The 22,377-nt window shown below is 35.4% G+C and overlaps 1 protein-coding gene across 4 annotated transcripts in view; it reads left to right on the top strand.

Annotated features, from left to right (window-relative positions):
* SUGCT (succinyl-CoA:glutarate-CoA transferase) overlaps positions 1-22,377 on the top strand; it is a 392,399-nt gene that overhangs the window by 32,166 nt on the left and 337,856 nt on the right. For all 4 annotated transcript variants that reach the window (XM_085570470.1, XM_031503930.3, XM_085570478.1 and 1 more), the window contains exons 7-8: positions 9,494-9,585; positions 17,036-17,179. In XM_085570470.1, coding sequence (XP_085426596.1) covers positions 9,494-9,585; positions 17,036-17,179 — 236 coding nt within the window. The remainder of the gene's footprint in view (positions 1-9,493; positions 9,586-17,035; positions 17,180-22,377) is intronic.

Here is a 22,377-nt window from a genome sequence, read left to right as displayed (position 1 = left end):
AAATTTTTGAGGAAATTTTTGGGAAGTTTAAAAAACTATTGCATACTGGTTTTGAGTTAATTTGATATGCCTTTCCAGCTTCTATCCCTGAGGCACTATGTATTTGATCTTCGAGGGAGAGGTCAGGGTCATAGTATGTATTCTCAGCAAAGGACATGCAACCCCCAGGGGAAGTGTTTGGTCGAGGTCAACTCCTTCATTGGACACTGCTGCACAGATTTGTCTGTCAACATAACTATGTACAGTCACAACAAATGATGTCTGTTCAGGTAATATCCACTTCAGAACGTACATCACTTGTTTCAGATGGGAAATAATGATGTAATTAAGTAATTACCTTGCCATTCTGTCATGGGATCATAGATAATCATGTCCTTATCAGAAGACTTCTCTGAGGCTATCCTAACACTACGTTGCTTGGCTATAGCATCAGAAATATTAATAGAAAATACAGCCTGTATGTACTTTTTAGTTTTGCATGACTTTTGTCACTATAAGAAGTAGTAAGATTATGAATATCTATTGAGCTGAAGCGTGGTGTCTTTCTGTTGACTCCTGACTGATTTCCAGATTAGCCAGATATTTCTCATAAATATTTGCTCCCTTACCTTGGTAATAATAGTGTGGCAGAGTTGAGCAGGCAGAGCAGTACTAGCAAAGTAGGTGAGGACACACAGAGGCTAGGATAGACAGTTTGTCACAGTTTCTGTGCAAATTTTGAAGCCTGAATGTTCAGGGTAAACGCCATTGCTACACTGGTGGGAGTAATTCACTTCACTATTTTAATACTAGCTTTCACTATATAAATATTTGTAGTCCTGATATCAGCTGTATCTGTACCAAACATGGAACAAGGAATGATTTTTTTACTTTTAAGTGTGTTCAGCTGGAAATATTTGTGTAAACCCAGAATAGCAATGGGGAATTTGGGTGTCTCAGCCTCCTTTAAGGTGGGGGTAAAGTTTGAATACCTAATCTCAGTGTGATCTAAAAGCTTTTAATTGAAACTTTGTTTTTGGAAATGGTCATCATGACAAATTTAATTTCTTAGAGCATGTAGAAGAGTGACCCCACCTAGAAGGGGAAGCTGCTTCTGTCTTAAAATTCAGAATAACTTAAACCTTCACTGATTTAGCAAAAAAAAGTGATGGCATCTCTTGAGTAATTACAGCTTGAGCTATGGAGGGAAGGACTGCTTTCTTGTAACTTATATTTGGCGTGTTATAAAGCTAGAAAATATGGCCTAGAATTTTGCAGGCTGATTAAAAGCCGTTTGAAAACCAGACTTGTGTTGTTTGAAATGATCTGTGGCTGTGTCCCAGAACTGTGGTTGGTGCCTTAATAGGAGTTGTGTGAGGCTGGGTACACAGATCACATGAAAATTGAATGGAGTTCAACAACTGGCAGAGGCTGTTGTTTGTCCTCTTCTACTCTTTCAGTAGCTAAATCTTAGCATAGAGTTTTGTCTTTGATTTAACAATTCTGTTCTATCTATGCCTTCAAACTTATAACACCTGATTTCCTTCAAAAGACAGGGTTAGAATGTCTAAATCAACATGTATAAAAGCAATAAATGTTGTACTCATTTGCAATCATCAACTGAGAAATGAAATGTTTTTATCAGATTGGTCAGATTTTATACTTTCTGACTTAAGGCTTATTTTTTTTTAACATCTTTTCATCTTTCTTGACAGTTTGCTCTGACTTCACCTTTTTTGTAACTGTTCTGATCTCCTGTAAGCCTGCCTATTCAGGAAGTTGTACTTCCTTTCCTTCTGACCAACACATGGCAAGCATTTTCCAAAAGTCGTTACTCGTTTTGCTAACGCATTTGGCAGCTCTGACACTGCAAAGTTTCTTATAATGCGTCGGTTAAACTTTGGCTTTTGTCATCGCAGAGAATTGCTTGTGTTCTTCTGCATGTTTCATTAATCTTTATTAAGTAAAGATGTAAGCTGTCTTTAATTGAATATTTTCTTTTGGCAATAGAACAAGCCAAAAGGTGTTTCTCATTAATTTGTTATTCAGCAGGGATAGCCATCTATCTGGATTGAATTTGTGACAATGTTTAGTTCCTGTTTGTAGAAATGCCTATGTTGAACATATTTTTCTATGTTTTGCTCAGAATATCTTATGCAGCCTGACTTTGTAATGTCGTTTGTCATCTGGGAATTGACTACAGGGAATTGGTCTGTGTTGACAACATGTCTCCGTGTTGGTTTTTCCTATCCTTTTAGTACAATGTGTTTTATATTTGGCCTTATAAAGTTTTATCATGCTATCAAATAATGAAGAAGTGCAGAAATTACGTTTTTTGGTTTTCTCGTGCATGTGATACAAATATTTTGAACACAGGTCATAATGAGAAATGCTGACCTTTCTTTCTATGACACAGAAAATCATACTCAGGCTGTCCTGTAGATTTAATTATGAGGCCATCATTAGCTTGAAAACACATTGTATTAAAGAAGTGAGAATAGCAATTTCAGGTGTTGAATGAGTTTTCATTCCCCCTTTCCAGTTTCTCTGCATTTAGTAATTTTGTGAGTTTTACTTATTTCTCAGTTGTTTTTTTTTTTGAAGGTGCAGATTGTGGCCCACTATCCTGGGCTGTTAAATTTCATGAAATACAAATCAAATATACAACAAGCTGAGAAATGTAGAAATATTTTTGTTAATCTTCATAAAAATCCCAAATTAATCTAAACTAACCTAGGTAAAAATGCTTCCTTTAGAGTGATTGTCCCTAAAGTTATGATATTGTAACACAGTATTGTCTGTTTATCCCAGATACTTTCAGGCAGCTCCTAGCCAAAATGAATTTTTTTATACATGTTAGGAATTCTGTCATTGTATCATCAGTAACTCCTAGGCAAGGAAATATGGTGTTCAAATGTGTGTTCTGTACACATCTTGGAATAGCTTAGAACCTACAGACATATGAAACTTTCTCTGGGACAAAGCTGTTTTATTGGTCTGCCTGGTTTCTAAAAGTTTGTGAAGAATGTCTCCCTAAATGTATCTAAAAATCCCACTGTCATCTGGCAAAAATGAAGAAAAGCTATGTTGTAGCTGGCATGGTATTAGAAAGTTAAACCTGTAAGAACACATTAGTCTGCTTTTCTAACATAGTTCTTTCTGGAAACAGGTTTGGGTTGGGATTTTTTTGCTAGCATTTTTACATTTAGTGTGACATTTTTGAACATTTGGAAATTTGGGTAGTAACACTTTTGTGCAGTCTAGCAAAACTTTTTTACTGTTATTACTTTTTTCGTAATCTTCAGCCTGACCTTTCTTGCTTCATAATATTTATTGCTGTTTCTCAGAACAGAATCATTTAGAGTGGATTGTAAAGCAAATTATGTCTCTCTTATGTGATAAATATATTGACCATTTAAAAGTGGGTAAACTAACAGTAGTTTGTTATGACATGTTATTTTTTCCCCCAAACTTTTATTCCGTATGATGCCTGAAAGTATTATAGTTTTTCCTGTGCTATGTTCCAAACCTTGAGTGCCATCACATGGCTCCTGCACACTAAGCCCAGAACTATAAGCTTTGTTGTTTTAGAAGTAATTTCCATGTTTCAGAATAATTGGCCTCCTTTCATCATGGATAAATGTCACAATATCACACCAACCCAGAATAGTAGCTAAGCTAAGATTTATTTCCAGTTGAAGAATGTTTTTTGTTGTTGTTTTTTTTTTTTGTTTGGGGTTTTTGTTTGCTTGTTTTTAATGTGTGTGTCTGATTTAACTAGAAAAATCTGTGAGAAAAAAATACTTTTAGTCTTTCCATTTGTCAGGAATTGTGGTGTATTAATACCAATATAATTTAATCAGATAATAGCAGCAATCTGACTCTTAGATATAATTGCAATGTGTGTGTATTGCCAATATTCACAGGCAATTTATATGCTTCAATTCATTTTACCAAATAAATATACAGTCAGCTGCAATTAGTGTCCTGCATAAACTTACTTCTGCAATGCCCCTAGCTAGTGATGAGTATCTTAGTGCTATTATAATTTACTGTTTATCTTGACATGATTATTTCTCAGTTTTGCTAGATAAATATTTTTAGGCACCTTAAGTCTTCTCTTGTTGCTCCATATAAAAGGTTTGGCCATCAAACTACTGGAGACTTTTTAGAACAGCTGTGAGCTGCATTATTAGCCACCTTATTTTATAAAACTTTCATTCTAATTTACCCAAATGCTAAAAAAAGTAGATGCAGGTACAGACAGATGGTGATTTTTTAATGTTACATTAAGCATGTCTCATTTTGAATTCATACAATATGTAATGCTGCAGACTAACAAGAAGTGATAGTGGAGATCTTGGTTAAGAAAATGCTTTAAAACTTTTCATCTTTACTGACTCTATTTAGCATGCTCTGCTTTTCAGAACTTTCCAGTTGTTTAAAGTCTCTTTCTTTCTTCTTGTTTGAGCTAAGGGTACAGGATTGCTGATGGAAAGCTGTGGCATTTACTTTGTAAATGCCTCCAGCAGAGGCCCATGTTTCCCTTAAGCTGACGCAAAGTAGCCGGTGCCAGTTCATTCATACTTCTCATACCCAGTTAATTTTTCTTGCTCAGAAAAAACTTCAAAGAGTAAAGGTTTCTACACTTTCTTCTGTAGAAGATAGACTTGGCTGAAGGGTCAGAACAGGAGGATTTAAGTGTGATGATGAATAAGGTGTGAATAAGCAAATAGTCCTTTGGTGGTTGTAATCAATGGCACAGGCTCTAGCTGGAGGCCTGTCACAAGTGGTGTCCCCAAGGTTCAGTGCTGGGCCCAGGATTATTTAACTTGTTCATCAGAGACTTGGATGAAGGAGCAGATGCCTCCTCAGCAAACTCACTGGTGACACAAAGCTCAGAGGAGTGGCAGATACACAGAGGGCTTCAAAATGGTCTTCAAAAGGACCTTGAGAGAGATGGGAGAGAAGAACTGGAAGACTGAGAGATGGGCAGAAAGCAGTGCCTGGAATTCAGCAAAGGCAATTGCAGAGTCCTGTGCCTGGGGAAGAATAACCCCTGCACCAGTGCAGCCTGGGGGCCAAACTGCTGGAAAGCAGCTCTGCGGAGAAGGACCTGTGGGTCCTGGTGGACACCAAGCTGTCCATGAGCCAGCAGTGAGCCCCTGTGGCCGAGGCAGCCAATGTTCTCCTCGGGTGCATTCGGAAGAGCATTGCCAGCAGGTCAGCAGGTGATCCTGCCCCTCTACTCAGCCCAGGTGAGGCCACATCTGGAGTGCTGTGTCCAGTTCTGGGCTCCTCAGCAAAAGAATGACATGGACCTTCTGGAGTGGGTCCATTGGAGGGCAATAAAGGTGATTAAGGGACTGGAGCATCTGTCTTACAAGGACAGGCTGCGAGAGCTGGGCCTGTTCAGCCTCAAGAAGAGACAAATGAGAAGGGACTTCATCAGGTTCTCTAAGCACCTGAAAGGAGGGTGCCAAGAGGATGGAGCCAGGCTCTTGATGGTGTCAAGCAACAGGACAAGAGGCAATGGGAAGAAGCTGATACACTCAAGAAGAGACAAATGAAAAGGGACTTCATCAGGTTCTCTAAGCACCTGAAAGGAGGGTGCCAAGAGGATGGAGCCAGGCTCTTGATGGTGTCAAGCAACAGGACAAGAGGCAATGGGAAGAAGCTGATACACAGGAAGTTCCCCCTGAATATGAGGATCAAGTTGTTTACTGTGCTGTTTACCAAGCACTGGAAAAAATTGCCCAGGACGGGTGTTGAATCTCCTTCACTGCAGATACTCAGAAACCATCTGGACACAATTCTGTGCCATGTGCTCTAGGATGACCCTATTTAAGTAGGGAGGTGGGACCAGATGACCCATTCTGGTCTCTTCCAACCCCACCCATTCTGTGATTCTGTGTGATTCTCTGTTTCTGGCCATTTCAAAAGCTTGCTATGCAGATTAAATAATGCTTTGGCAATGACAATTTTTAGGAAGCGATTGGAGATCTAACTGGGGGTTATTGTCTTGTACTTGGTTTCATTGTGAAACTGTACGTTTTGCAGTAGAGAACACCAGCTCATACTGCAATGATGTTGAATTCTAGATACATGAGGATGTGACAGGTATCAGAAGAAATCTTACCTTCCTACTGCAAGGTATAGAATGGGGATTTTGGAAGTTGAATAGCACTTGAGTGTGGTGTAACTTTCTTTTGTTCCTTGCAGATTGTTTTACAAAAATCTAAACTTTACATGAGATTTAGAATCTAGGCAGCTGCCCATCAAGCTAAAATGATTTAGAAAACACTTAGTTTTATTAAATTAAAATTTAAATTCTTTTGTCTCTCTTCAATCTATTCCCCAAAATAAAAATGCCTACACTGGAGTTAGGGATCTAAAATAAGTTCTTCACTAGTAGAGACTATTTAAATATTGACTCTAGCTTACAGTGATAAACTCCATTAAAGGGGAGCAGGAGTGTAATCAGCTGCCTTATCGTACCTTCTGAGACCATCACTGTTAAATCTATTCTTTCTGTATTGAACTGGGATTATCTCTTTACTATCCTTAAAGTATTTTTCAGTGTATATGAACTCTAAACCACCAACTACATTTTATTAACAGGAGCCTAATATTTAGGTTTGAGGGTGTAATTGATAATCTACACTTCACACTGAATTAAGTATGAGAGAACACAGAGTGTTTGGACACACATAAAATTTAGGTGGCATTTTTATCTTTAGGGAGTTATTTTATATATTTATGTATATATGTACACATGTATATGTACCAATGTATGTATGTGTATATATTACAGCTACTATAAAATCTACAGCCTGTGTATCAGGCTGAATATTTTTGAATACAATTTTGGACTCCTCTTCATGCTATTTTGTGTTTGTGTTCCCAGTTATTTCTAAAACATCCACACTGGGTAGCTCCATTGACCATGAAAATAATATTCAGCCTTTGATTTTTGTCTGGATATTGAGATCTTTCATTTTGAGCAATAGCTATTTCTGGTATATCCATAGTTCCTGGGGTGAAACATTTCCAGTGACAACAGATTTTGTGCCCACACTAGCTTTGTCCACTCAGAATTCAGGTCAAAAGCAGAATTATATATTTTTTTCTTTTTAATCTATTGTGACATATGAAGACTAATTAAACACTCCATATAAGTTCTAATCTTAACCAGAAAGTCATTAAATAATGCCATTTATTTTGAAACCTGGATGTTGCAAAGTGTAAAAAGGAGTTAAAAATTTTTATTTGTGAAACTTTCTAGAAAAATGCAGATCTTGTTGCCTGTCTCCTTTCCTGAATTCCGTGTTTGAGGCATGGATGTTGTCTGTACCAGAAGAGTATTGCAAAGTGTTGTATAGTTGTTCTGTCTACATACTAAATGTTTAATTTTCAGCTGTTTGCTGTTTATGAAAGCATTTGTGTGAGTTGATGTGTTGAGATGTCTTTTCTTTGTTAGTAATTGAGGCCAGTACATAGTTTCTCACTTACTTGAGTATGCTTTTCACTATTCAATTAAAGTTGTTTGGAGTACTTTTTTTAATTGAGCAAGATTTTGTTTTTGAAGTGGCCCCGCACACTTAACTGGTTTTAATTCTGCAATTCATTCCAATGAGATAATGGTATATGCCTAGTTAGAGCTCTTTGGAACATTTTTGAGTAGATCCAGTATATTTTATTTGCTAGTCCTCATATTGGAATACACTATTCTTTGCTGTAAACTTAAGAGTGTAAATATGAAAGGAAATGCCATGAGTTCTCTTTGGGATCTCAAAGTTTGTTATTGTCAGATTTCAAATAAAACTGGGTAAACTGGTAGGTTTTTTCTTATCTCTTGTGAGTAGTGACACAGATTTGACCATAAGAAAAGTGTTGACTTTTTTCTTGCAAAATGGTTGTTTTGAAGCTACACTGTTAAAGTCAGTATTCTGATATTCCCTGTGACGCTGAGTGTAGAAGATTAGCTCCTCCACAGCTGTGCACAATGTGGATCTCATGTCTCCAGAAAAAGATGAAGCAATTGAGATAGTTTGTAGTACAATGGGGAAATCTGTGTAGTAAGTGGATATTTTTTTGCTTGGTATGATTTATCAATTGGAGTAACAAAGTGCTTTAACTCCAGTTTTCAGTCATTATAATCCTCTTGTAATATATATTAGGAGTAATTTATGAATTATGCACATAACAGCATCAGTGCAAGTGGATGAACTGAGGTAAATTACCTCAATGAAAAATTATTTTTAATTGTGTACTTTAATTCACAAAGCCAGTGATTAGACTGTTATGCCTACTGAACAGACTGTCTGTATATAGAGAAGATTTTTCCAGGCAAATTATGAAAAGAAATTTAGGAGATTCAGAAATTTTTTACCTTGAAGTATATGCTGATATAATGTAATTCTAATACTGTTCCTACCTGTAAGAATTAAATAGAAATGTTATTTTAAAACTAAAGTTAGATTAGGAATCTTATCTGTCACAAATACCTTGTAACTCGTCCAAGGGATTTCTCTTAGAGATATCAGAAAAGAAAGCATTTAAATAGCTTTGAACATTCTTCCTCTTAAATCTGCACTTAAATCTGATTATTGAGGGCTCTGCCGTTATTAGAACTAACAGAAACCATCAATCAAATATGTTGCTCCTTCCCTGTTGACTTCTGCCCTCTGTGAGGGTGGCTACTGCTTCCAGTGACCTCCTCAGCTGCTTGTGCAAGACCTCCTCAATTGAAAGATTTTATGGTTGTTGTTGGAAGAACTATAGCAAAGTGATGAAGTTGGAAGAACTATAGCAAACTATGATGACTATAGCAAAGAGAGGTAAGACAGCATCCTTCTGTCTACAGCTGTTTATTTTAAGTTAATTATACAGCTGAACAGAATTGTATTTAGGTACTTCAGTAAAAATTCTCAGTATTTTGGACGTCATTGGTGCTAACTCTTGGCAAACAGATTGTACCTACTTGCTAAAGACCTTGCCATCTTTTGTAAACAATGTTTGTTTTGAAGGTAGCTCTGTTTAGATGTGGAATAAAGTAACAGAAATGAGGGGGGAACAATTAATATGTCAAAACCAAAGTGTCATGATTTTAGTATTGTTTGGAGTATTCAAGGTATCCTTATGGCAGAGCAGAGGTAACACAGGCAAGATGGGCCCTGTTGGACAGCAATTGTAGGCCTGTAGAGACACTGTAAATTCTCTGAAATAACATCTGAATCCAACCTCAGCTGACAAAGTGAATGAAAAAGGAAATTTTATCCAAAGGGAATGAAGCATAGCAGAGATACAAGTCTGTCTAGAATTAAGATCTAACACATCCTCAACCCACAGAGGATAAATCCAGCTTTACTCTTAGAAATGTGCAGGAATAAATAGCAATAGCATTCATTGATTGTACAGTCTGGACAGCTTGTTAACAAAAGCTGAGGAGCAATAATAGCTTATGTTGTACTTGTCCTTGATTGAGTTACTACTTGTTCTGTTTCTCTTTTAGGTTATGGTCAGACTGGTCCAGTGGTTCAGAGAGGTGGATATGACTCCATTGCTGCTGCTGTTTCTGGTCTCATGCATATCACAGGGCATGAGGTATAGTGCACAACTTACAAATTTCATAGAATCTTAGTGCTGTGTACCAAAACTGGCTGCTGTGTGGAACAAGTCAGCTCAGTCGTAACACATCTGTTATGCAGACCCTCCTGAGTCCAACAAGAGGACTCATTTCTGGGAATCTAAGAAAATAATAGTACTTATATAGTTCAGTGATGTCACTCCAGGCTTGTAAAGAAAAATGCTCAAGAAACAGAAAATTAAAATAAAAAATAAAAATCCTAAATCTCCAGTGAATAAATTGGCAATGTATGCTAGCCTGTTAATGTCCACTTGTAGTCACTTCAAGAGCTATAGTAGACACATTGTTGACAGCTGGATGATAGAACCATACCTCTGAGTGTGAAGTCTCATTGATGCTTGGATATTGCTATTCCCTTTGTAAAACTCGGAATTGTGAAGCTATCTAGAGAAATATGACAAAAACTGGGTGTTTTTCAATCATTCTGCCTGCAAATAGGCAGAAAGATGCCATGCATTTCTGGAAAACTTTATGTGCTGACTATTCCCACTGACATCCAAGATCTTTGTTAGCTGTGGCAATGTGGGAAGAATAACAGTAGTTTAGTATCTAAATTCTAGAGGCACACAGAACATGTGTCTTCACCTCAGAAAAATGTTGATCAAATAAGCATTTAATTAAGCTCTCTTGAATCACCTACAGATGCAGGGAATATGGTCCTGAAATGTCCCTTTTCAAGTGAAGTAGTGTTACAAGTCTGTTTTATGCATTATAAATGCCAGATACTGTTCTGTGGTGGTGCTCCTGGTACTCGAAGCAGTAGTGCAGGTCTAGTGAGTATAATGCCTGCATTTTCTAGATAAACAAGGAATTAATAAGGTTTCTGTACTAAGTGTCAGCTGTTCATGTTTGAGTAGGTTGTTGGAAGCTAGCCACATGATCTGGACATAACTCTATTGTAGGGTTGATATTCTGCCAATAGACTTATTTTCTACTGAGAACAATAGCAAACATCAGAAGTTTGTACTTCTGGCAACTATTGCTACCAGAGTTGTCCTTTTTTTTTTTTTTTTAAGGAAAAAAGCCAAAATCAAGCATTTTTGACTGAGTAAGCTGAAACATCTTGTGCCTAGTTTCCTGAGGCTGTCAATTTCTACTGTGTTATTGGCATGTACTCATAGGATGTCCCATCTCAGAACATGAGAAGACATGAAATTGAGTGCAGTCCTTACAGGCACTTCCCTTCAAATATATAATGTATATGTGCACTAAGCAATGACTGATGACAGTAACTGTAGTTGTAAATAAATTTAACATTGTGTCTGTAGAATAGAGGTTAATACTTCCAATACAATTCCAGAAACTTTATGCACACTTCAAAATATACCAATCAAAATTGAAAGGGTATAAAAACTGTTAGAAGGGGGTAGATGTTATTGTTAGTACAACATGAATGAAGGAAGGTAAATAGACTGAAAAACAGGACTTTTGTACAGCTTTTCAATGATATGTGAATGCCAGAAAAAATAACTGTTACACTGAATAATTGCATGCAAGTTATATTATGAAAATAATAGTCCTCAGTGGCTGTTATGAAGATGGATTTTATTAAAAGATTAAGGTCTACACTGGAAAACCAGATGTTTGCATCACCTCACCAAGACTTGAGGTAGTGTAATCGTAGGAATCATTTAGTCACTGACAGTAACATCTTTGTTCACTGGGGACCTCTAAGAATTCATTCAAACTTAGTCACTCTTTCACATGATTAAAATAAGCATGCATAAATTTGCTCATTTTTCTTTATTTGAAGTTGTTTATGTAGTATTTCCTCAGTTTCTCAAAGCCATTTTTGATGTATAGATGGAAAGTATTGTTTCAAAGACTTAAGTAGTCAATGACTCCAGAAAAACAAATGTGTTTGTTGTTGTTGTAGTGGAGACTTATCCAAGTGGCTGTAAAATCATAGTTGTATGCTTGTTTGAAAGTTATTTTAAACTACTGAAGTGTTATTAATACTTAATTAAATTAATTTTTTTAAAAACATTTATGTTCATGTGACAGAATTTGTTTAAAATTTCACAAAACTAAGTCTGAACAAAAGTAGAAAACTTTGATTCATTCAACTTGTAGAAAAGTGCCCAATGAAAAACAATAAAAAAGAAAACAGAGTTTCATGCTGTTTTTTTAAATAAAGCATAGGTTATTGTTGATTAGATAATGTGCAATTAATGTGCTAAAAGTAGTAAGTTCATTTCAGTGGGTAGACTAGGTTCTGATTTTTTTTTTTAGAATAAAATAGAAAATTCCACTCATAAACTGGAAATAAAAAGAAAGGAAAAGTTATAACAGATGATATTGGTTTTATATTTAATTGCAGTAGCTATAGATAATCAGAATAACATCATCAGTGCAACAGTGTTCTTTTTTTAACATCCCTTTAGTAAACAAACCATTGAATGTTGTTGCAGGATGGTCTTAGAGGCATCAGCTGATTCAACAGACAAATTGAATTAATCTGAGCAAGCAGCAAAAAAACATCTACATACATGACTGAGGTGTTGAATGTTGAGGTATACATATTTATATCAGTGTGTACATATTTACAGTACCTTAGAAAGCACTTTAATAATAGGGTATTAAAATTTTGTTCTGTATCTGACATATACAAAAATGTATAATCCAATAGCAGTATATGTTCCTTTCTATAAAAACAAACAAAAACAGATTGCTTTTTTTGTTTCTCTTGTTTTTTTCCTGGCCTCACTTAATGGTAATAACTTTAAAATGTTTCTGAGTATTATTCTGAACCTTGAAATCAAGCTATAACTTCTGCAATATTGCAAAAATATTGGCACAAACAACTGCATTTGTACTAGTGTTGTTTTTGCTGATTATACATACCCAAGCACAGTAGAATAGCGTCTTTAAATCATGGTTTTGAGTACAGAAGTCTGGAAGCTCTTACACATGTACTTGGTTACTTGTGTGTTAGAAGTGTAACACACCTATGAAATTTGAAATTCTAATTGAAATTTCTATGACTCATCAAAACTATAACTTGAAATTAATTAAATAAAGCCCAGTTTGGTTACAAATCCCCTTCCATCTCCTAGTGGATTATTATACGTGGTCTTCAATACTTGAAGTACCTTTATGGTGGTGTATTCTTTCTTGAGGAAAAAAACATTTTTGTTTTACTAAGTATGAGACAACATTTAATCTGCAATCCAGAGAGGCCATTCTTTGGTTTAGTACCAAAGTGTTACAAAAGAATACACATGGTATATATAGCTCAGAGCTGTTGAAAAACACAGCCATTGCTGGTTCATATTAGCTTCAGCAGTTATTTCAAATCTGTAAAACTACTGGACTTAGAATGCTTTTCTTAAACATATAATTTCAAAACAATTTTCATTTTAAATAGATGATTTTTGCATTACTGATCTAAGTTCGCAAAGAGAAATTATGTCAAAGGGCAAAAAAACCCCACCACAGTAAAGGAAGCTTCTAAAACATGTTGTGGCTCTATCTGGGTGAGAATATGTTGACAAATTGTAAGGCATTTAGCAAACAGCAAAAATTATGAATAAAAGTGTAAACTATAAGATTGAGCAATAGCAAAGCACAGATTTAAAAACAAAAGGTCTGCTTAACTGGTATGAATCTTTATCCTTTCAAATGAGGAAAGGGCAACTCCTGACTCTGCACCTAATTTAGACTTCAAGCCAGCCCTTGAGTCTGGATGGCAGCTTTGTTTGCTTAAGGCACATTCTCCCTGGCTAGTGTTCCTACCAGAACAATAAAATAATTTTTGTCTGGCAGGGGTGGTGGTGTTTGTCAGTTTTGAAATAACTTGCTTTAATAAAAGACCCTATATAGATCCTTACTTTGCCCAGATAAATGGTATGTTAGCTACACAAAAGTACTGCTGTGCTAGCTGAAGCTCTGTCTAAAGGAAGGTTAATTCTCTGTGTGTTTAGCTTTATCCTTCATGTAAAGCAGCTTCACATCCCTTGTTCTGAAGGACAGTGATAAAGCCTGAATGACTCCATTCCACAGTACTTGCACCTGTGTATCCTGCCAAAGACTGGTTTATGACACAGGAGCTGTTTGAAGCTGGTTAAATGGTGAGACGTGGTAGCTCATCATGACCCTTGGTAGAAAGACCAAGGGTAGCTAGAAATTGTTTGGACTGATTCAGAATTATAGGTTGTGGAGTGTTGGGATAAAACAAAGCCAACATGTTAAAAATAACTGCAGTATAGTGCTAGTAGTTTTGTAGTAGTGCTCTCTAATAGGAAATTGTGAAAGGTATTTTTAGAAATAAAGGTGAACTTTTTACTGAGCCAGAGGATGTGTTTGCTTTTAAACATTAGATAATTTACTACTTGATGAGGAAGGTTGTGAAGTTCATATATAACAACCTATTAAAATAATCCAAATTTCTTCAGCTCCAAAATGTAGCGTTCTCCTTAAAGGGTGAAATTAATGGCACTCTGAAAACAGTGGACAGTGTTTTCAAACTAAGAATGTTGCAGCACCTCTGTTTGTAAAATCTAAAGTATTTTTTGGTTTCTTCTCAACCCAGTGAATGTAATGAAATGGCTATAATAAAGAAAGAGCAATTTAAGAAACTAATTATTTGCAGCAGATAATATAAGGTTTTTTTTTTTTTTTGTTTGTTTTGGTTGGGTGTTTTTGTATATGTGTGTGGTTTTTTGCTGTGTGGGTTTTTTTTCTTTGATTGCTTGTTTTGTATTTTTCTTTTATTTCTCTGTGGTAGCTCTGAGGAGCAAAAACCTTCTCATGGGCTAATTAGTTTTCTCAGTAGGCCTGTGCATATAAAAGTGAAGAACAAACTTTCCTGATTTTCCCCAGAGTTGGGTACAATGAGAGTGGTAAATAGCTAGAACCTTTGAGTTGTGTTTTCTATAGGAAGTTGAAGTAGTTTAGTGTAGCATCTGGGGAAGGAAGAAATTCTTCAAAAAAGTACTATTTCCTAAAGCAGCATTCACCTTAATATTGTGTAGTTTATATATCATCCTATGGATATCTAGGCTATAGAAAGTCACATCCTTACTGCAGTTTGGATGAGAGTAACTATTTTTTTTAATTTGCTATATTTTATACAGATTTTGTAATTTTTAATTAATTTCATTATATGAATAAAATAGCAGCCTTTTCCATCTCATGTAGAAAATATTGTCCTGCTGTCTTTTATTTCAGAATTGCTCTATTAATGCAATTGATAATAAAATAAAAAATTTAAAAGAAAAATATAATAACATATATGACTTGATATCAGACTTGTGTAAATCCTGTTGTAGTGCAAAAAAAAAGTGATGGTGAAGATTTTCTTACATGAATTCAAGACACTTTTAAAATAATTATCAGGAAATAATTCTTGCAATCTTATTTAGATGATTATTATTACAATAATTACATGTAGCAGTTTAGACATGGCTAATTAGAATAATTTTGTAAAATCAATTTTGTTTAATTTATGCTATGTTAGTTTAAATACATGTATGGTAACTTGACAAAGAGTTGTTATTTATCAATTGTAATGATTTTAAGTTGTCTTATGGTAGGCTTACTTGGGTGCCAGAACTCTGGAAGAGTCTCATTAGCTTTGCACTGCTATTTTTCTTCACAGTTTAAAAACTTAAAAAAGCCCCAAGCAAACAAAAAGACTTTGAATTAAGGAATTGCTGTCATAATCTGATCATCTAACCTCCAACTTTTCTGAGTAGGAAATGGAGAATATTTCAGAAGAAGCACTACAATAAAAGCCTAGCTGGGCTGAAATTAGAAATTCATTTTGCCATTGATTTCAGAGGGGACATGTATCATGCCAATGATTACACAAGTTCTGAAACACATGATGTAACATGCAGATTCTTCCCTTGATGCTAGAAAAGGGATGACATACAGAAAAGGATATTTGAACAGACAACTTTTCAGTGACTTCAGTCAGAAGGTTGTGAATTTACATGTATTTGCATGTGTAAACAAAAATTTGTTTTTGTTTTCTTACTAGAAGCCTTGAGCGCATATAGTGGAAAATACAATACTGAGCTTTGACTTCGGGAGGGACTGAAGAGGAGAGAGAAAAAGGGAGTGAGAAGAATGAAGCAATATGGTTCTGCCTTTTAAACAGACAGGCACCTGTGTCAGAGTATTGTAGCAATTGTTTAGGCCTTTAGCTTCTAGACAAAATTCAGACTTTACTAGCTTCTCTTGTCTCTAACATCTCTTTTCTTTTTGCATTGGTGAGTTGAAGCATTATGTTTATATAGGGACAAAAAGTTGCATAGTAAATCCTTCATGATTTCACTATGTGGCATCACAAAGTGGCAGTTTTGTGTACATTCTGCAAGAATACCTGGTTTTCAGTGGTAGTTTTTATACATCAGGTCACTCAAAGATACCAATTTCTTGCACTAGCTGCAGCTGAGTTAAACCATCCAACCAATTCCTTGTCTGCCAAGTGCACAGTGCATGCTTTAGAGACAAGTGTGTCATGTGGGATGGTGTCAAATGCTTTGCACAAGACCAAGTAGGTGACATCAATCACTCTTCCCAGATGTACTACTGCTGTAACCCCATCATAGAAGGCCACTAAATTTGTCAGGCACAATTTGCCCCTAGTGAAGCCATGTTGGCTGTCACAAATCACCTGCTTATTTTCCATGTGCCTTAGAATAGCACCCAGGAGAATCTGCTCCATAAGCCTCCTGGAAAGGAAGAAGAGACTAGTGGCCCATAGTCTCCTGGGTCTTCTTTTTCACCCTTTTTAAATATGAGGGTTATGTCTCCCTTTTTCCAGTAAATGGGAACTTCCTAGGTCTACCATGACTTCTCAAATATGATGGATAATGGCTTAGCCATTCCCACTGCCAAATCCCTTGAGTCCTGCAGATGTATGTCATTGAGTCCAATGGGCTTATGCACCTTCAGGTTCCTTAGATGGTCTTGAACCTGATCTTTCCCTACAGTATGTAGTTCTATGTTGTTGTCTCTCCAACAGATATTGGGGTGGTTGAAGCCCCCCATGAGGACCAGGGCTGGTGAATGAGGCCACTGTGATCTGTCTGTCGAGGGCCCCATCCACTCTGCCTCTGTGGATGGGTGTGTGTAGCAGGATTATAATGTTACCTGCAATTGCCCTCCCTGTGCTCTTAGTCAGCTCTTCATCCATGCCCAATGAAACTCCATGTGCTCCAGATGGTCATTGACATAGATGGAAACACTGTCCCTTTGTCTCCTTTGTCTGTCTTTCCTAAAGAACCTATATCCCTCCGTTCCAACACTCCAGTCACAGGAGTCATCCCACCATGTCCCTGTCATACCAATAGGATCTCAGCCCTGTATTATGTCTGCTTGTTTCCTTGCTTTTAATTTTTTATTTCTTTATTGTTTTGTTTATCTTGTTTCATTTTGGGGTGTTTTCTTTTTCTTTAGGATGGTGAGCCAGTTAGATCGGGAGTAGCAATGACAGACCTTGCTACTGGACTGTATACATATGGAGCAATTATGGCTGGTTTACTTCAGAGGTATAAGACAGGAAAAGGACTATACATTGACTGCAATCTCCTGTCAACTCAGGTAGGAGTTGTAAAAAAATTACCTTTTGTTGTGTAGATGCTTGAACCTAAGAATACTATTTGCACATAAATTAATGTGCATTAGTATAAATAGTGACAACAGTAATAATGACATTAATGATCATTTTATTAACATTAACGATTATTTTCTTAACCTGCCGCTCTGGTAGAGACCATTTTATATGACATGGTTATTGTTACTACTGCACTAAGTTTGGTTTTCATTTTTTGCAAAAGACTGCCATGTTCTTTGAAAACACATGTTAATAAAGGTTTATAATATCACTGAGATTGTAACAGTTGTAGTGAATAATTGGAGAGAGACAAGCCTAAGTGGTGAAACTAATGTTGAAAGGAAGTTTTTGGCCGTGGGGAACATTACTTATAGAGTGACTGAATGACTTGTGCAAAATCACCCAGAGTATTAAAATATCACCCAAGTTTCAAAGTAATGTAATCCAGGAGGTCTGCCTTTTAGTTCTGGGAGTCAAAAGAATGAAGTAAGGTTGAAGATGCAGCATTTTTCATAGGCATTAAAGGCAAAGTTGTTTTGATCATGAAAGATATATTAAGTACTACATATAATGAGAACTTTAACTTTCTTATTTGAATATTTGAACACTACTGATGCAATGCTTTATCATTTCTTAAAAGAATGTGACATTGATATGAGCTGCATATGATCAGGCAATTGGTTGTCTTGCTGCTGTAGGTACTTGCTGGTACCAACTGGGTACATGGTACAGAGGAATTTTTGTTTACATTTAAAAATGTACATCAAAATTGTATGCAGTCCTAATTACAGCAACTATAGTGCTCCATTGTTTTCATCCTTATTTAATTGTATTTTTCTTCATGTTATACCTATCAGTACAGTTGAGAAATGACAGTGCCCATTGTACTAAAAGTTGGCCCAGGTGTGAGCAAGGGGTTGGACACCTATAACATTGTATGGTAACAATGATTGAGACTAATGATTGAGTTTGCTCTAGTTTTAGTGCCTACTGCTTTTGTCTGAATAACTACTGAAATCAGACAGGACGGGAAATCCTTGCTTAAATCAATAAAGAACTTCTCATTTATTTTGGAACAAATGTTTGTAAGAACTGAACTTAATTATACTTAAATATATTTGAAAATGTTATATTTGTATTGAAAAATGTTTAGGAGAAAAACAGTTCAGAAAAATATTTTAGAAGTGTATTAAATGCTTATTACATATTTTCTATATATATGGATGAAGGGGAGTTTTATGTTTATGGTATGGTAGTGTTATATATTATGGCAGCTGCTCCTTGATCTTTTTAATTTCTAATTCTATACAAATACTTCTGATAATTTTTATTGATTTCAAGAGTAATTCTGGGAAGGCTATGTGCACTTAATTCTTTGTTCTAGGTTTTTGACTTTTTGTTTTTAATGAAGTCTTCTTGATTATTATTCAATATTTTATCAAATGCTGAAAGTAGGAAGAGCTGAAGTTATGTGTTTCTGTAGCTCGTATTTCAGCTTATTTTTTATCTTATTTGTCTTTCTGATCTTTTTCCTTGATTAGGGTAGATTTGTCTATGCACAGAAGTGTTCTTATGTTGCAAAATTTTCACCTGAACTTCTGCATCATCATCCTTTAGGCCACTCATGAGCATACACAAGAAACAGATTGAAGATCTGGATAGATGATAGAGGACAAAGCATGTTGCATGGTGTTTGTCTTCTACATTATTAGTTGAAGCAGTGCTAAATATTCAAGGAAAAGCTTATTCTTTTTTAATTTTTTTTTATACATTAACCCTTTCCCTGCTCATTATGAAATTATAGTTATCTAAAAGTTATTAAGACGTAATTCCTTAAATGCACACTCTCATTGCAAAATAAATGTTTTTATTTACTTCAGTGCTGGGTAAATGAAATTCAAATAATTTGGTATATTGGAACAGAATATGGATAAAATATGTTATTCAGAAAACAGCAATTTTTTTTAGGTGACCCTATTGCTTCAATCCAAATTAATTTTAGGGTGACGGCTCAAGACTGCAATGAGAACATGTATGAAATTGGAAGAAGTATTTATGGGTGAGGTTCTAAATTAAAAAAAAAATGAAAACGTGATTAATTAGATTAAAAAGATGTGTTAAAATTAATGAAGAAGAATGTAAGTGGCAGCTGAGTCTCTCTTAGAACATCTGGTTTCTTGGTCTGTTTCCTTTCTTTTTGTAAGACTGGTCGTTACTTGTAAGTCTTTAGGGGGAGTGTCTCTACTAAGAAAGAGTAGTACAAATTTGAAAATTAATGTAAATAAGTAAAATGATCTTGCAATACTTCTGATGGTAATGAAGATTTTAAAATGAAGTTAGACAATTACTGTGATGTGATCAGGGTCTTTAAAGATACATGTTTCCAAAAAGATTTTGGTTTTACCTCCCAGCTAGGAATCTAAAGCTAGTTTTTCCTCATGTGATGAATGTTTAAAAAGAAGGACTTTTTGAAGTTTCTCATGGATGCTGCCAAAAAAATAAAGAACCTAAAGTTTTAGACTTTCAGTTTATTAGGTTCTTGGTGTTGATTAATGGTAGGATCTAGAGGTCAAGCAGAGACATTGTGATAACTTTTCCTTCAGCAAGAATTTCGCTGAAGTGTAGTAATTTTTAGTGAGAAAAAAAGGAATCTACTATGTGTACTAAACCACCCTATTTATAGTGTTTTGACAGCAGGGTCTTGTGTGAAACTTAGTTTTGCCAGCATTTAATGCACTGAGCTAATATAGCAGTGTGGTTGGATCTTTTGTTCACCCCTTCCTCTGAACCGAAAATTGTGAACCTGGCCAAGACATATTCGTTGTTCAGTGTTGATGACTTTGATGATGTCAGAATGGAATAAACACTCCAGGGGTTAAGTCACTCAGGTAATTAGAAAATCTTGAAAATGGTTCAGTTTGTTTTTTACAGAAAACTTAGCATCTAAATGTCCATCTGTGTCTGTGCTATCACTTTTCTGCATGCCTTGCAGAAATGCAAGAGGATTTTTTTTTTTCTTTTTTTTGTGGAGGGGAGGGCTGGAAAATGCTTTTGATACTAATTTCCTGCACAGACATGCAAATAACCAAGAGCACCGAACTGAATTCAGCTGCCAACAAAAATGATCTGAAACTTTTTGAAGAACTATCCCACAGCCTGGCAAGTTTCATATTTGTTATCTGTGTAGAACCATACGATTGGTGAGACCCTGTTCTCTGAAAAAATATTATTTTTAAAAATCTTAAAATATATACCTTTCTTTCAAATTCTATGTTTTAAACACTTATTACTACCAAAGAACATTTCTTTCCCCACAAGAAAATAGGATTCTAACTTTTTTTTTTTTTTTGAACAAGAGATATGGCAACTCTTAGGATGTGGTTTTGTAGTGAGCAGAAACTTTCTATATCTCTCATCTATAAACTTTTAACCTGTGTCATATAATTCCTTTGAAATTTTTGACTTTTAGATGATTCACAGTTGTAAGCTTAGACCTTTTAGCATCTAAATAGTGTCCTTTAGATGATGCTGGTAAATAAGAAGGAAGTAGGGTTTGGATTTGGTTCCAATTATGCAATTGTGCCCTTTCTTCTGTTGTGGCTTAAAAAAAAATCTCTTGGACATTTTAATATCCTTCCTGTATTTAATTACAATCAGGCTCCAAAAAATACTCTAATAAGTTGGTTTCATTTGGATTAAAAATCTACAAGAAATATTTACATTTAACATTTCTGCAATTTTGAATATAATTTTTCCCATATTCCACAAAGAGAAAAATATGGTTAATATTGTTTGTATAATATGATTATTCATCAGACATTTCTCTGCTTCTAATTACTATGTTTTAGTTTGTATTTGCCATAGCAAATATTTTCTTAAAATGTTGAAATTACTCTAGAAAAACCTAGAAAGTTGGTATAAATTATTTTCTTTATTTCGTTTTTGTTCTTAATTAAACAGCTAGTTTACTGAGGGCATGATAAGGGTTAGAAGCTATTAGTTTTTGTTTCTGCCTCACATTTTCCTATGATGATTCTGTTTAAGGCTTATCTATTTAAGGTGCTTTCAGTGCTATCTATTCAGGGCTTTCGTGGCATGCTTTTTGGCAATTATTGAGTATAGGTGAAACTGGTAACAGTTGCATACTGCCTATAGGACATACAAGGCATCATAAAATCTCTGAGCAGTAAGCTGGGTGGAAATATCAGTCTTGGAACTTAAATACTGCTCAGGTGTCTTGACTGTATCTTGTTGCTTCTCCACTTGCTGAGAGTTATGAGTTGAATGAATACCAAAATAACAAAAGAAAATATTCTTTTTTAGAGGCTATTGCTTCTGGTGATTTTGGATACCAGCTATGAGAACTGTTACACAGTTGTCTTGTTTTGGGGTATGGTTTGAATAAATGGGTTTTTTACAAGCTTATAAAGCATCATCTTTGCAAAACATAGTATTCTTAAACTCCATCATAATAAAAAATTGAGCATATGCTGTATGGAGATGTCATTTTTTTTTTTCACTGTATAGCTCTAATATGGAAAAATAACAAATTCTGAATTAATATGAACATTTCTTTAAGCATATACTACACTTTAAACACTTCTTGGCATGTATTCTTGACCATTTCCATTGAGGACAGCTGTATAACTAAGAACAGAATTTATCCCTCTGGGTTTTAAGCAGCCAGAATTTGATTGAATAGACCAGAAGACCATACACCCATGACAGTAACTCAATTTAATATTGGCCTCTGTGGAATTTGTGTTATGATTTCTAATGATTAGTTATGCAGTCATTGGAAGAACATCCTCCAATTGGGTCTTGGTTTTATTTAGAAACTTTCTTTACTCTGTAAACAGAATACATATTCAAATTGCTAGGGAATTTCTTCTTTAAATGCTACCTAACTGTAAATTCTCTGTCTTTTTGTCTTTGCTACCATTGTTCTTGTGCTAAAGAAATCAAGCCTGAATGAGTTGCAGCTTCATTTTCCTATGTTGATCTACCTCTGTCATTAATTAGAGAAAGACTAGAAAGGAGATAGAAAAAATATGCTCCTTTTTTACTAAAAAAAAAAAGAAAGAAGTGGAGAGTGCCTGCAGAAAAAAGAGTGCCTGAAGAAAGTGCCTGGAGTGGGTAGGGGAGAGAGTTTGAAGACAAAGGAAGACATTTCTTTTAATGAGTT

Source organism: Lonchura striata, chromosome 2 (genome assembly GCF_050655825.1).
Source record: "Lonchura striata isolate lonStrDom1 chromosome 2, ASM5065582v1, whole genome shotgun sequence".
NCBI classification, from domain to species: Eukaryota; Metazoa; Chordata; class Aves; order Passeriformes; family Estrildidae; genus Lonchura; species Lonchura striata.
This window is presented reverse-complemented; position numbering and strand designations above follow the sequence as displayed.